At 39.1% G+C, this 12,976-nt stretch overlaps 5 protein-coding genes across 5 annotated transcripts; 2 read left to right on the forward strand and 3 right to left on the reverse strand.

Annotated features, from left to right (window-relative positions):
• Positions 1-118: 118 nt before the first annotated feature.
• On the reverse strand, positions 119-2,768 carry GCK72_011051 (uncharacterized protein; the record flags this gene model as incomplete). The annotated part of the gene is made up of 5 exons (XM_053728183.1): positions 119-232; positions 278-480; positions 527-650; positions 2,445-2,644; positions 2,693-2,768. 5 exons carry the CDS (start codon positions 2,766-2,768, stop codon positions 119-121), a joined length of 717 nt encoding a protein of 238 aa, XP_053587760.1.
• Positions 2,769-3,021: 253 nt separating this feature from the next.
• Positions 3,022-4,356, forward strand: GCK72_011052 (uncharacterized protein; the record flags this gene model as incomplete). The annotated part of the gene is made up of 3 exons (XM_053728184.1): positions 3,022-3,060; positions 3,636-3,901; positions 4,191-4,356. The coding sequence occupies 3 exons, from the start codon at positions 3,022-3,024 to the stop codon at positions 4,354-4,356; spliced, it is 471 nt and encodes a 156-aa protein (XP_053587761.1).
• Positions 4,357-5,335: 979 nt separating this feature from the next.
• On the reverse strand, positions 5,336-8,598 carry GCK72_011053 (uncharacterized protein; the record flags this gene model as incomplete). Its single annotated transcript, XM_053728185.1, has 6 exons — positions 5,336-5,470; positions 5,515-5,607; positions 7,845-8,053; positions 8,106-8,223; positions 8,272-8,471; positions 8,523-8,598. The coding sequence occupies 6 exons, from the start codon at positions 8,596-8,598 to the stop codon at positions 5,336-5,338; spliced, it is 831 nt and encodes a 276-aa protein (XP_053587762.1).
• Positions 8,599-10,587: 1,989 nt separating this feature from the next.
• Positions 10,588-11,329, reverse strand: GCK72_011054 (uncharacterized protein; the record flags this gene model as incomplete). Its single annotated transcript, XM_053728186.1, has 4 exons — positions 10,588-10,661; positions 10,711-10,825; positions 10,874-11,073; positions 11,254-11,329. The coding sequence occupies 4 exons, from the start codon at positions 11,327-11,329 to the stop codon at positions 10,588-10,590; spliced, it is 465 nt and encodes a 154-aa protein (XP_053587763.1).
• An 89-nt stretch (positions 11,330-11,418) lies between these two features.
• On the forward strand, positions 11,419-12,771 carry GCK72_011055 (uncharacterized protein; the record flags this gene model as incomplete). Its single annotated transcript, XM_053728187.1, has 3 exons — positions 11,419-11,457; positions 12,047-12,312; positions 12,606-12,771. 3 exons carry the CDS (start codon positions 11,419-11,421, stop codon positions 12,769-12,771), a joined length of 471 nt encoding a protein of 156 aa, XP_053587764.1.
• Positions 12,772-12,976: the final 205 nt, after the last annotated feature.

A 12,976-nucleotide genomic window follows, 5' to 3' on the forward strand; every position in this document is an offset into this window, starting at 1 on the left:
CTTTGTGATTTGATTTTTTGAACATGATAACCTCAATGATCGTACATCTTTTTGACTACAGTAGGAAAAATTTATTTCAATTTTATAAAAACAAAAGAAGCAAACTTATTCATCCTCCCTAAAGTTCAACACAGTCATGGTAGAAAACTGGTTGGTTTTCAAAAACCTCTCCATTGTTCGTGATAGACCAAAGCTTTGTGTCAGCATTGCAAGTGGCATTGAAACTTTTACTCTGAAATAAAAAATAGTTGGATAGTGTATCGGATTGAACATTTACTTTGACTATTTTTCCATTTATCACAGTCCTGGCAATATTAGTGGGATATCTACAATAAAGATACCATTCACATCGTTCAGAATGTTCTTCGATTCTGGTGTCAAAGTTCATGAGTTTATCACCATTTTGTGAATCAGGATCTAGAAATGCATGATCGCAATAACACACTCCTGTTCCGGAAGGAGGTTTCACACCGCCAAGGTCTGTGAAGTGAAAAGATCACCGGAAAACGTGAAATGACGAAATTACCACGATTGATACATGTAGCATACAAGTAGTAGCTTTTGAACCGCACTTTATCCTCTCCATCACGAGCTACTTCCCATATAGGTCTACCCTTGTCATCCTTCTCGCAACGGAATTTAGAGCCCCCCTAAACGACGATATAAGACGGTTGAAATTTCAACGTTTTTTGTTTACGCATTAATTATCTTACAAACTGAAAAGTTCTATCTTGGAACATATTGATTTCCTAGTTTCAGATTTAGTTAAAAACGTGTGATTTGCTAGACTTTGGTCTGATCACGTCGTTGTTTTAGCAGCCCCAATTGACACCAACTCTGTACAAAAAATGGCGTGATCTAGCCTATGCAGACGCGCTCTATTGACAAGCATGGTACACTCTTTGCGTCACGGTGAACTTTTCAACTTAATTTAATTATAATATTCACCACCTATGTACTAAGTTCGAAATATCACCGTGACGCAAACGCTTGTCAATAGAGCGCGTCTGCATAGGCTGTCCTGGACTCTACGTGGTGCTTCAGCTGTAACTTTTTCTTCGAATCACGGGGGTGCGAGGAAAGATACAACAAATAAGCGCTAAACTTGATTTCGGCACTCTAGCAAAACACTTTGAAATTTCAACTGTCTCTTATCAATGTTTATGTTCCCCATTAATCCCTTACCTCCAAAAATTCATCTTGACTAATCAAAGCCTTTTGCATATTCTAAGGACATCTGATTTCAGTTGGACAGTAATCCATCTCAAAGGAAGGTTTGTATAGTTCAAACTGAAATAAATAGTCAAGGTAAACCGGATAGAAATTGATATACTCGGGTACAAGGAATTCGTCAACTTCTTGAATTGGACATGAACAGATACTCGGCTACTTTCCGCTACAGTTACTAACGCAGCAGTCATTCGTGAACCGCTCGCCTGCTGCGTCAGAGGCGCACAAGTGTTGCATGAATGCTGCACAGTTGCTGCATCAGTGCTGCCGGCGTGCTGCATGCACCCATTACTTCTCGCTTCTAATAAGTATAGTTAATTTGTGAACAGAATAACAGAAATAACTATTAATATTTATTTTAAGAATATAACATTTTTTTTAAATAAAAGCGAAAACAAAAAACTTAGAAACGTCATTGAAATTCCATGGTGACCGACAGTCGGTGAAGTTTCCAAGTTCCTAATATCTGTAGACGTCCGGTGCCTCAAGCTGATCGACTCTAGAACTGAAAAAGAATATTTCAATGAAATTCGGTTGGGAAACAACTCACATTTTTAGATCATCTCTTGCTGAAAACGCTTCAAAAGTCCACATTTTTTATCGAATATGCGAATTGTGTTGATCAGATGCTCTCTCTGACTTGTTTTTGCCATCCAGACACATTCTTCTTCTGAAAAATAATATTTTCAAAAAATAGAGTAAAAATAAGTCGGAAAAATGATAAAACTTGTCAAATAGACAATAAATAATCATTGGAAAAAATTGAAAAATGCAGCCAAAGTCCAATTTGCATTGGAGCGAATATACAGTTGCTGCGCGACTGTTGTGAGATTGCTGCACAACTGGTGCATGCCCCGAAAACAAGGGAACCATCAGTCGCAGTGACGTGAAAGCTGTGTAACTGTTGCATATGTTCTGATTTTTCCTAATTGCTGTGGAACTGTTGCAATCTTGTCGCGTAACTGTTGCAAAAGCTGTGAATGCTGCGTAACTGTTGCGGGAAATAGCCGAGTATCTGAAAATTTTCGAAACATTTGCAATGAATTACTATAAAGTCTATAACTTACCCTTCCAACAAACTGCGTCTATTTTTTCAGCAGAGACAAGAAATCCACTATTATCATCCAAAAGCCATGTTTGGTTTGAGGAATCACATAGAGCATTAGCTGCAACCAAAATTTTTAAAGTAGTTTTACATATCTGGATGTGCTTACATCGTAGTTCCGCTTTCCACCGAAAATCCGTAACGAATAGTCTTCCTCTGAACACTGAACAGTTATACTACAGTCATCGACTTGGATTTTTGGAGGAAGAAGCAAAACATCAGTAGGATTTGATTCGTACCAATTTTGACCAGCTTTGTGAGATTGAATGTTATATTTGTCCAGTGCCAAGTACGGGCACTCACATTTTGCTGCAATACTTCTAGTTTGTGTGTGTTTGTACCGCTGAATACACTTACGTGGCTCCACTGACTTCACCACTAAACAGCAGTGAATTATAGATGGGAAAATGAAGAAAAGAATTAATCGTATCATTTTCTGATACTTGAATGATAATGGGACTGTGAAGGGTTCCTTTTATGAACGATTCTAATGGTATTCATACAGAGAATTAGAATAATTGATGTTTGAACCAAAAGGAATTAACGAACACTTTGTGGTTTGATTTTTTGAACATGATAACCTGAAAGATTATAGTTTTTATTGAATACAGAAGGAAAAATTTATTTCAATTTTATATAAACGAAAGAAGCAAACTTATTCATCCTCCCTAAAGTTCAACACAGTCATGGAAGAAAACTGGTTGGTTTTCAAAAACCTCTTCATTGTTAGTAATAGACCAAAGCTTTGTGTCAGCATTGCAAGTGGCATTGAAACTTTTACTCTGAAATAAAAAATAGTTGGATAGTGTATCGGATTGAACATTTACTTTGACTATTTTTCCATTTATCACAGTCCTGGCAATATTAGTGGGATATCTACAATAAAGATACCAGTTAGTTGGTCCAGTTAGCTTGTTTGTAGCCCACAATTCACCTTTTCATCCCACTTTGAATCTTAAAAAACCGTTCAAAATTAGCAAAGTCACAATGCCTGAGTGTGTGCAACTTTCTGGAAACGAAGTTGTTGCACCTAAATCATATTGTTCTGTTTTTGTCTCAGTCCGGTGTATCTCACATCAAAATGTTCTTGAGAATCTCAAGTTTCATTCTGTTCCTTGTAAGATGGGTCAATTCTGGAAAGGCTTACCATCATTATTTCCGTCGAAAATAGTAATAAAATGACACACCCTTTTTTTCTAGGCTAGCAGACAAAAGAAAAGTGAACCTTCATGAGTTTTAGAAAACCCAATACTTCTCAAGGAAGTATACCACCGTATTTACTGTCTCTACTTTTTTCCAGAAATCCGTCTCCGTCGAGCGTCTTGCCGCACACACAAAACACCGTCACGCCCCGAAATCAGTGATCTGTGGATACTGTGAGGAGCCATTCGGAAAGAGTGGAGAACTGATGTCGAGTGCAGATTGGGATGAATTCAGTGATCATATCACGAAGGAGGCAGTCAAAAAACGAATGTATCGACATGGAACCAACTGTACAGATGGGTCGGTGCCAGTTGCGTTGAGAGGCGTTGGGGCGTGTCCACATGGACCCCCTGTTAAGTGCAAGTGAGTAAACAGGGTCTCACCACTGGTCTGTAACAAAAAGCACTGTAACTTTGTCAGTATTAGTTCAAATCATAAGATTCAAAGAAGTTCGGAATCAGCGCTACGAGAGCATTCAGAAAAGTATAATCATCCCCATATTCGGTGTCACCGCGAAACTAAGCGCCTTTAAACAGGGTTACTGTAGCTTTCGTGGTGGGACCCAACTACCTCCGAACTGGGGCATGATTATACTTTTCTGAAAGCTCTCGTCACGCTGAATCCGAATACAACCTTCTCAATTTAATTCCAGAAACTTTCCCCTCTGCCCGGGGGCCAAATGTATCTACTCTCACAACATGTGTCGCTACGAGTCCACTTGCAACAAGACATCGTGTCCATTCGACCATCCGAACCGCCCGAGAACTTGCATGACATGTGTCAATGATATGAAAATCAAGAGGAGCAGGAACTATTGATTTATCAGAGGACGCCAGGATTTGGAAATCATATATATTTTGTGTTCCCTACTAGCCATCCATATATTTTGTGCCAAATGAATGTAATTATTTTGATGGAATGATGCAGATATTCTAATTCCTCATGATGAGAGCTTTCAGAAAAGTATAATCATGCACAGTTCGGAGGAAGTTGGGTCCCACCACGATACTACAGTAACGGATTTGTTTGAAATTTAGATATGTTAATTTTGTAGTTGATCATTTTTTGGGCGGAGCCTTCCAAAAGAGATATAGGCTCTCTAAGTGAGAAAATGAGGAAAAGCACCCATTTAAAAGTGGCCAACTACAAAAATGTAGTCCATATTTTGATCTACAACATATTGAAAATTCAGATTAATTGAAAAAAAATTTGATGGATTGATCATCCTATTGTATTTCATATGATTAGATATCGCAACATTTTTTCAAGTTCAAGGTATCATTACAATTTTCATTCTGACTTGTTCTTCAGGCAAATAGAAAATTTGTTCATAGAATTCTACGTACTCGCTTACATAAAAAGTGTTCATTCTGTTCTAGCGTTCTGGGTTCTCATGACAGCCCGCCAAACATTTCAATAACCTCATCATGACGCCCCAAGAGAAGAAAATAAATAACTCCGCCCATAGTTCCCTTTATTTTTTATGATTCTCATTATCAAAAACAGAGGAAAACAGTGAAATGTACTGTAGTTCACGTACGATTGCGAGACTCGCGAGTCTCGCAATATTTTTTGCGATCATCACGCGAGCATTAGAAAATGCGATCACGTGCGCGAACGAGCATTTGCAAGGCGAGAAATATGCGAGCATTTGCGAGAATGAAAATATTCTCGCATTCACGCAAGAATAAAATAGAAAATGCAAGTAATGCGAGTGCGAGAAGCAGCGAGAATTGCGAGAATCGTCTCGCATATCGGAACACTAATTCATTTAATCATTCCTTATTCTAAAATGATTCAATAACTTGTAGCACATGCAAAAGTGAACAAATCTTGATTCTCAAATATTTGTTCCTCTCCAAAAGTACTGTTCTGTTGTACAATTGTCCATTTTTTAATATCTTCGTGGCAAACAGCTTCAAATCGATCGCTCTGAAAACTCATTTTGAATCTTTTTGATAAAAATTGAACTATACCCGACGATTCTGTCCATTGAATGCAACTCCTCTTCTGCATCCGAATGACCATGCACATCGATCATCACTAATAACCATAGACACTAGATCATTCTGGATGTGATAACCAACAGTCTCTAATCTATCCAAGAACGAAGAGGGACAGCTGCATTTTGGTGTAAAAGGAGGCGGGATAACCAGGGTTTCTGGAAAAAACAACATTGTGGTAATGTACAGTACTCATGGTATTACGGTAGTCCGCACAGAAAATGTAAATATACTCAAAGGGGAAGGAGAGCCCGTCACGTTGTGCGGTGATTGTCCATTCGGGTGTGTTGAATTCATTGGTTCCGCAAGTGAGTTGGAAGTTTTCATTCTGGAATCGGTCATTTTGTAACCATGACGTTTTGTAACTTTACAGAACAGTTGTGTAGCGTTTCGGAGCCCCAAACATGAAAATTAAAGGTGTTGTGAGGGTGTGTCTTAGGGCTGTTACTTGCGGCAAACGCCGGCAAGCCGGCGCCGCTTATTTTCACGTTAATTGCATGAAAAGCAAGTTTATTTCCAAAACTTGCTTCCATCGCCGGTTTTCATTTCCAAACCGGCGTCAAACGCCGCTTTTTTGAGTAGAAAATATACTGTAAATGAAAGAAAATAATAAACACCGGCGCGTGGGTGACAATCGCCGGAAATGAAACCGGCGATTGCCGCCCGAAAACGCCTGTTTTAACAGCCCTAGTGTGTCTACGATGCCTAAAGCATACAGTAACCCTAATGGTCGCATTATCATTAGAGTATTCCAAATCGAAGCCATTTCCGGTGACCCTATGGCTACGGAATTACGGATTAGTGACGCTCGAGAGCTGAAGAGGAAACGTAAAATCTAAAAGAATAGAGTTCCTAATCATTAGTTACACATTTCTCGTCACGCGATTAATAACGTAAATTGATAATCAGAATATCATAAATTGCAAAAATGCAGTGTATTTTGACTATTCGAAATGAAACAAAAATTATCAAAACGATGTAAATGACTGAGAAAACGAGTTTGTTTAAAAATTTGTTGAAATTCTTCTTTTTTCTGCTCTGAATACTCACGTTTCGGCAATTTTACGTTTGTACTATTTTGCCTGAGATTACTATTCACGCTGCTTCTAATCAAAACCAAGAAAATACACTGGAATACTCATATTCATGAATCCTGAGTTTAGATGGGTGTCGAATTCCGTACATACGGAGAAGGTATTTTGGAAGTACAGATTTCGGGATTCCGCGCCACTCTTTCGCGCAGTTCCCGAATGACAGAACTTGAAAGTAAAATTATAACGCTCTTGGGGGTTACAAATCCGTTGATAATCGGAGGAACCCGATTGAATTAACAAAGAAACGTTATTAATAGTTGGAATATACGTATTACATTTAATTTACAAAAGGAATTCGAAGTTGGATACTTTGGCTTTGATACAGGCCTTCAGACGTGAAACGCCAAAATTGCCTGTGCGGCGCGTCTGGGGCGTAATCTAGACAGATGAGAAGAAGATTTTCACTATTGCACCTTTTTCCAAGCGTCAAAAGGAGAAACTATCGTTGTCACAAGCTGACAAAAGGTCTCTAAAACTTTGCTAGGCCCATGACCGCCATTTTCCTTGAAGTGCCATGGTATGGGCCGGGGTGAATTTTGACGGTAGAACTCTGCTCATTTTCATTGACAGAGGTGCGAAAAACAATTCGGGGTCAACCAGAACTGGATTTTTAAAGGTGTTCTGTTGCCCTGAACAGCTCAACGTGGCCGCTTTTTCATCTCTCAACTACATTAGACCACGTTACACAGTTCAAAATCAACAAAAATCGTCCTTTCTCTTATTTTCCTGGCTTCTGGTCCAACGACATTAGGCCTGCCTCGTCGGCGAATCTCAATTCGACAGGTTTCATCGTATTTGAATATTTGAAGAGCAACAGGATTCTTCTACAACACGGCCGTTGCTCTCAAGATCGCCTTTTAGAAGATATGCGACAAAGTTGACGTCTATAACCTGCGCCACACAAGCGATTTTTTCATTCGACGTCTGAGGGCCTGTAACAAAGCCACAGTATCCAACTTCGAATTTCTTTCGTAAACTAAATCTAATACGTATATATTCCAACTAATAGCGTTTCTTTGCTAATTCAATCGGTTTTTGACCTAATATCAAAGAATTAGTGACGTTGTATATTTATTTATACTAATTAGCCACCCTGTATACTAGCAGAGCGGCGAATTCGCTTTCGTTCGTGTACACTCTTCCCGATTTTGAAACTCTCTCTCCAGAAGTCAGAAATCGAAATGTCCAATAACTCAAATGAAAACTAACCTCCCTGGCATAAAAAGGAACCATCAAAACTCCGCCAGTATTCTTTGGACAAATGAAAGTGCTTGGACACTCTTCATCGGGAAGTGTAGGTCTAGTCAACTCCACATTGCTCCACAATCTCCCATACGAGTCATCTGGACCGATCATCTCTCTTGCATTTTGAGTATCCACAGTGTAAAGTCTACAAGGACATGTGTAGGCTTTGATGGCTAGAAATTTTTGGTTAGTAGTAGGTGTGTCGGTTCTACTCGATGAACTCACTATAATCAACACAGACTCCTTGCATCTTTCCATAAGTTGTTAATGTTGCAGAGCCATCATCGACTAACCATTTCTGAGTGAATGGGTCACAAAGACCATCAACAGAGTAGGCGCCAAACTGAAAGATGTTTTCTGTTCGAGTGTCTGTTCATCCGGATGTCCTTACCACATGATATTTCTCGGTGCCATCAAATACCACTAGACTGTATACACCTTCACAATACATCTGTGTATTACAGTCGTCGGTTGAAATCTTTGCAGCATGAATTGAATATTTGGATATATTAGATTTATAGAATTCATGGTTCCCGATGATTGATAAAATATTTGAAGTGGACAGAGCCAATGACTGACATTCACATTTTGCTGGAATTATTCTATTTGTTGGTTATATATATTTCAGTAAGTACAACTTACGTGGCTCCACTGTTTTCACAACGAGGCAATTTTCAACTACAGTAGGGAATGCTAGGAACAGTAAGATAAGTATCATGGTCGAATACTAACTGAATACTGTTGGAGGGATTCTCGCTTTTATAGGAATGTTATTACCACATTCATAAGGTAATTAACATTCATACAGAAAATTAGAATAATTGATGCTTGGACAAAACGAATGAATGTTAGTGAATGAACTTTTGACGTTTCGAACAGGAGAGCATCAACGATTATAGTTCACAAGCCTGGCTGCCCCGCCCCGGTTCATCAGGCTGGCGTCTCCTCAGTTACGTCTTCACCTTCTTAAAAATGTTCCCGCATGGCCACACAGGTAGTTGGCCAGCGACGAAATACGGACGAAAAATGAGACTGAATCCGCATGTGGTCCGCACGCCAACTACCTGCACAGGTGACCCGCTGGAAAACACACCTGGAACCGCGCGGTGGCTTATATGCTGCTGAAAAGAATCAGAGTTATGTCCTATATGTGTTCAATTTTGAGAATCAACTATGTACCCCCAAGAGTAAATGTCCCCTTTGCCCCCTTGAACATTGTACCCCTTGGAGCATAGACCACACACATGTAGGATCCTATTCTGGCACTTTCACATATAGGATTCCGGCCGCCTTTCTTTCTCAAAAGTTTGCTGATATTGGGACTGATGGACAGACTCCCCACATATATATAAGAATGATATTTAGTGCGTATAAGTTTTTATTTCAATTTTATGATGGAAAACAAACAAGTCAAACTTATTCATCCAAAAAAACCGTCAGTACAATCATAGTAGAAAACTGGTTGATTCTCGAAAACCTCTCCATTGTACGTAATAGACCAGAGCTTTGTGTCAGCATTGCAAGTGGCATTGAAACTTTTATTCAGACGTTCTACTCTGACTGTTTGTCCATTTATCACAGTCTGAGCATTTTTACCACCACTACAAGAAAATTGTATGTTACATTGATCAGCTCAACTAGAATATTATAGTTCTTGTGGTTATCTTCGGGTTTTTGATCTTCAAGAAAACCATGAATGCAGTTACACGCGTCTGATCCAAAAGTAGGTCTGACAGTGTCAGTGTCTGAAATTCAAAAAGATCAGCAGAAAACGTCAATTGACAAAATTACCACTATTGATACATGTAACGAACAATCTATAACTATTGAATACATTCTCTCCACTGCGTGTAATTGTCTTTGTTTTCATCTTTCTCGCAACGGAATTCAGAGTCCCCCTAAACGATATCAGTTTTCCTGTACTTCATTAGTACCTTACCTCATAAAAATGATGTTCACTAACCAAAGCCTTCTTCATATTATCAGGGCATTCGAATTCCGCCGGACAGTACTCCATCTCAAAATAAGGTCTGTACATATCAACCCCTTCTAATAACTCATAGTGAAGCGGATATTTTCTGTCGGTTTTATAATTGGGTATCATGAAAGTGTTAAAGGTGGACTAAACTCAACTCTGATATTTTCATAGAATAATGTATAAGTACCGGTGAGTTCATTTTCATGTCGAAAAAATTTTAAAAATCGGTCTGGAACCCGCTGAGAGCGATCGCCGGTGAGTTTGGGCATTTCGGTGGCCTAGAAATTCGACTTCGGCCATGTTGAATTTTTCAAATTTTAACGCTATTTTCGGTCATTTTTGTTGTTTTCTTTCAATGATTTCGAAAGTAAACGGCAAAAATTGATAGAATTATTACAAAAATGTTAGAAAAAACGAAGAAAACTCGAAAAAAACAACATTTTCGAAAAAGTTCTAGAATGTTCCACGCCCACAGAAATGCCCAAACTGTTTTTCCGCTCGTTATCCGCGGGGAATGGACCGAATTGAAAAATTCTTGAAATATGAAGATGAACTCACGGAAATGAACAAATGAACATACGACTGAACTCGAATTTCTGAGCCATACCGCCAATTTTCACCAGCCACCGAAATGCCCAAACTCACCGGCGATCGCTCTCAGCGGGTTCCAGACCGATTTTTAAAATTTTTTCGATATGAAAATGAACTCACCGGTACTCATACCTTATTCTATGAAAATATCAGAGTTGAGTTTAGTCCACCTTTAAGTTGATGAATTGGACATGAACAGTTTCTTAGCATATCTGAAAGTTTGAAATCTAGTAAAAAGAAACTGTGCAATTTAGAGCTTACCCTTCCAACAAACTGCGTTTATTTTTTCAATCGATCTAAGAAATCCACTCTTATAATCCATAAGCCATGTTTGATTTGCGGAGTGACAAATAGCATTTAGCTGCTGGTGGCCGAGCTGCAACCGAAACTTTTTAGGCATTCTATCATCTCTGGATGTGCTTACATCGTAGTTCCACTCTCCACCAAAAACCCACATCAGATAGTCCTCCTGTGAACACGTGACAATTATAGTACAATCATCAACTTGGATTTTCGGAGGAAGAAGCAAAACATCAGCAAGCCTATATTGGTACCAATCCTGATCAGCTTCGTGAAATTGAGTGTTGTATTTGTCCAGTGCCAAGTACGGACACTCACATTTTGCTGCAATATTTCCAGTTTCTATATTAGCTCTGCCTGCACAGTTCTTACAACTATGCTCCACCGAAATGCCGTTGAAAAATGTCTATTTTTCTCGGAGTCTCAAAATTTCGCGCACAATTTTCTTCGGTTTCGGTAGAGCGCGGTTGTGAGAAGCGTGTCCGGCTAATAGAATAAACTTACGTGGCGCAACTGTCTTCACTACTAAACAGCAGTGAATTGCAGATGGGAAAATAAAGAAAAGAGGGAATCGTATCATGAAACATTTAAAAGAATGAAACATTTATTTCAATTTTATATGAACAAAAGAAACAAACTTATTAATTCTCCAGAACGTTCAACACAGTCATGGAAGAAAACTGGTTGATTCTCAAAAACCTCTCCATTGTTAGTAATAGACCAAAGCTTCGTGTCAGCATTGCAAGTGGCATTGAAACTTTTATACTGAAATAGAAAATAGTAGTGTATCGGAAAAAAAATAGTAGTGTAGCTTATTTATAGCCCTCAATTTCACCTTTTCATCTCACTTTGAATCTTATGAAACCGTTCAAAATTAGCAAAGTTACAATGCCTCAAGTGACTTGACCAAACAAATATGAAAAGTGTGTGCAACTTTCTAAAAACGGAGTTGTTGCACCTAAAACATATTGTTTTGTTTTTGTCTAGACCAGGTTTATCTTTTTGTGAGAATCTCGCGTTTCACTCCGGGTCATTTCCTTGTAAGGAGGGTCAGTTTTGGAAACGCTTACCATAATCTTTCGATTTCAAAATTTGAGAAATTTGGAGTAAAATTCTTTAAAATCTTGGTATGCTGCCGCTCTCCCAACAAGTCAAATTACTGCCGAATACTGTAATAGAACGGTACCACCCTCTTGATTCTAATTAGAATAATCGAGATAACTTTCATGAGTTTTAGAAAACCCAATACTTCTCAAGGAAGTATACCACCGTATTTACTATCTCTACTTTTTTTCAGAAATCCGTGTCCGTCGAGCGTCTTGCCGCACACACAAAACACCGTCACGCCCCGAAATCAGTGATCTGTGGATACTGTGAAGAGCCATTCGGAAAGAGTGGAGAACTGATGTCGAGTGCAGATTGGGATGAATTCAGTGATCATATCACAAAGGAGGCAGTCAAAAAACGAATGTATCGACATGGAACCAGCTGTACAGATGGGTCGGTGCCAGTTGCGTTGAGAGGTGTTGGGGCGTGTCCACATGGACCACCTGTTAAGTGCAAGTGAGTTTAAACATGGTCTCACCACTGGTCTGTAACAAAAAGCACTGTAACTTTGTCAGTATCAGTCCAAATCACAACATTCAAAGAATATTGAAATCGGCAAGTCAAGACCTTTCAGAAATGTATAATCATGCCAGGGTTTGAATCAAGTTGGGTCTCGCCACGAAAGTACTGTAAACTGGGTTACTGTAGTTTTCGTGGGCCCAACTACCTCCAAACTGGGGCATGATTATACTTTTCTGAAAGCTCTCTTTATGAAGAATTCGATTACAGTCTCCCCAATTCAATTTCAGAAACTTCCCTCTCTGCCCGGGCGCTGAATGTATCTACTCTCACAACATGTGTCGCTACGAGTCCACTTGCAACAAGACATCGTGCCCATTCGACCACCCGAACCGCCCGCGGACTTGCATGACATGTGTCAATGATATGAAGATCAAGAGGAGCAGGAATTATTGATTTATATGGAGATCATATATATTTTGTGTTCTACTAGCTATCCATATATTTTGTGCCAAGTGAAACTATCTATTTTGGTGGAATGATGCAAATATTCTAATTCTTCATGATGAGAGCTTTTAGAAAAGTATAATCATGCCAGGGTTTGCTTTCAGTTGGGTCTCACCACGAAAACTACAGTAGCCCAGTTTAAAGGCGCATACCG

The sequence above is a fragment of the Caenorhabditis remanei genome, chromosome III (genome assembly GCF_010183535.1).
Source record: "Caenorhabditis remanei strain PX506 chromosome III, whole genome shotgun sequence".
Classification (NCBI taxonomy): Eukaryota; Metazoa; Nematoda; class Chromadorea; order Rhabditida; family Rhabditidae; genus Caenorhabditis; species Caenorhabditis remanei.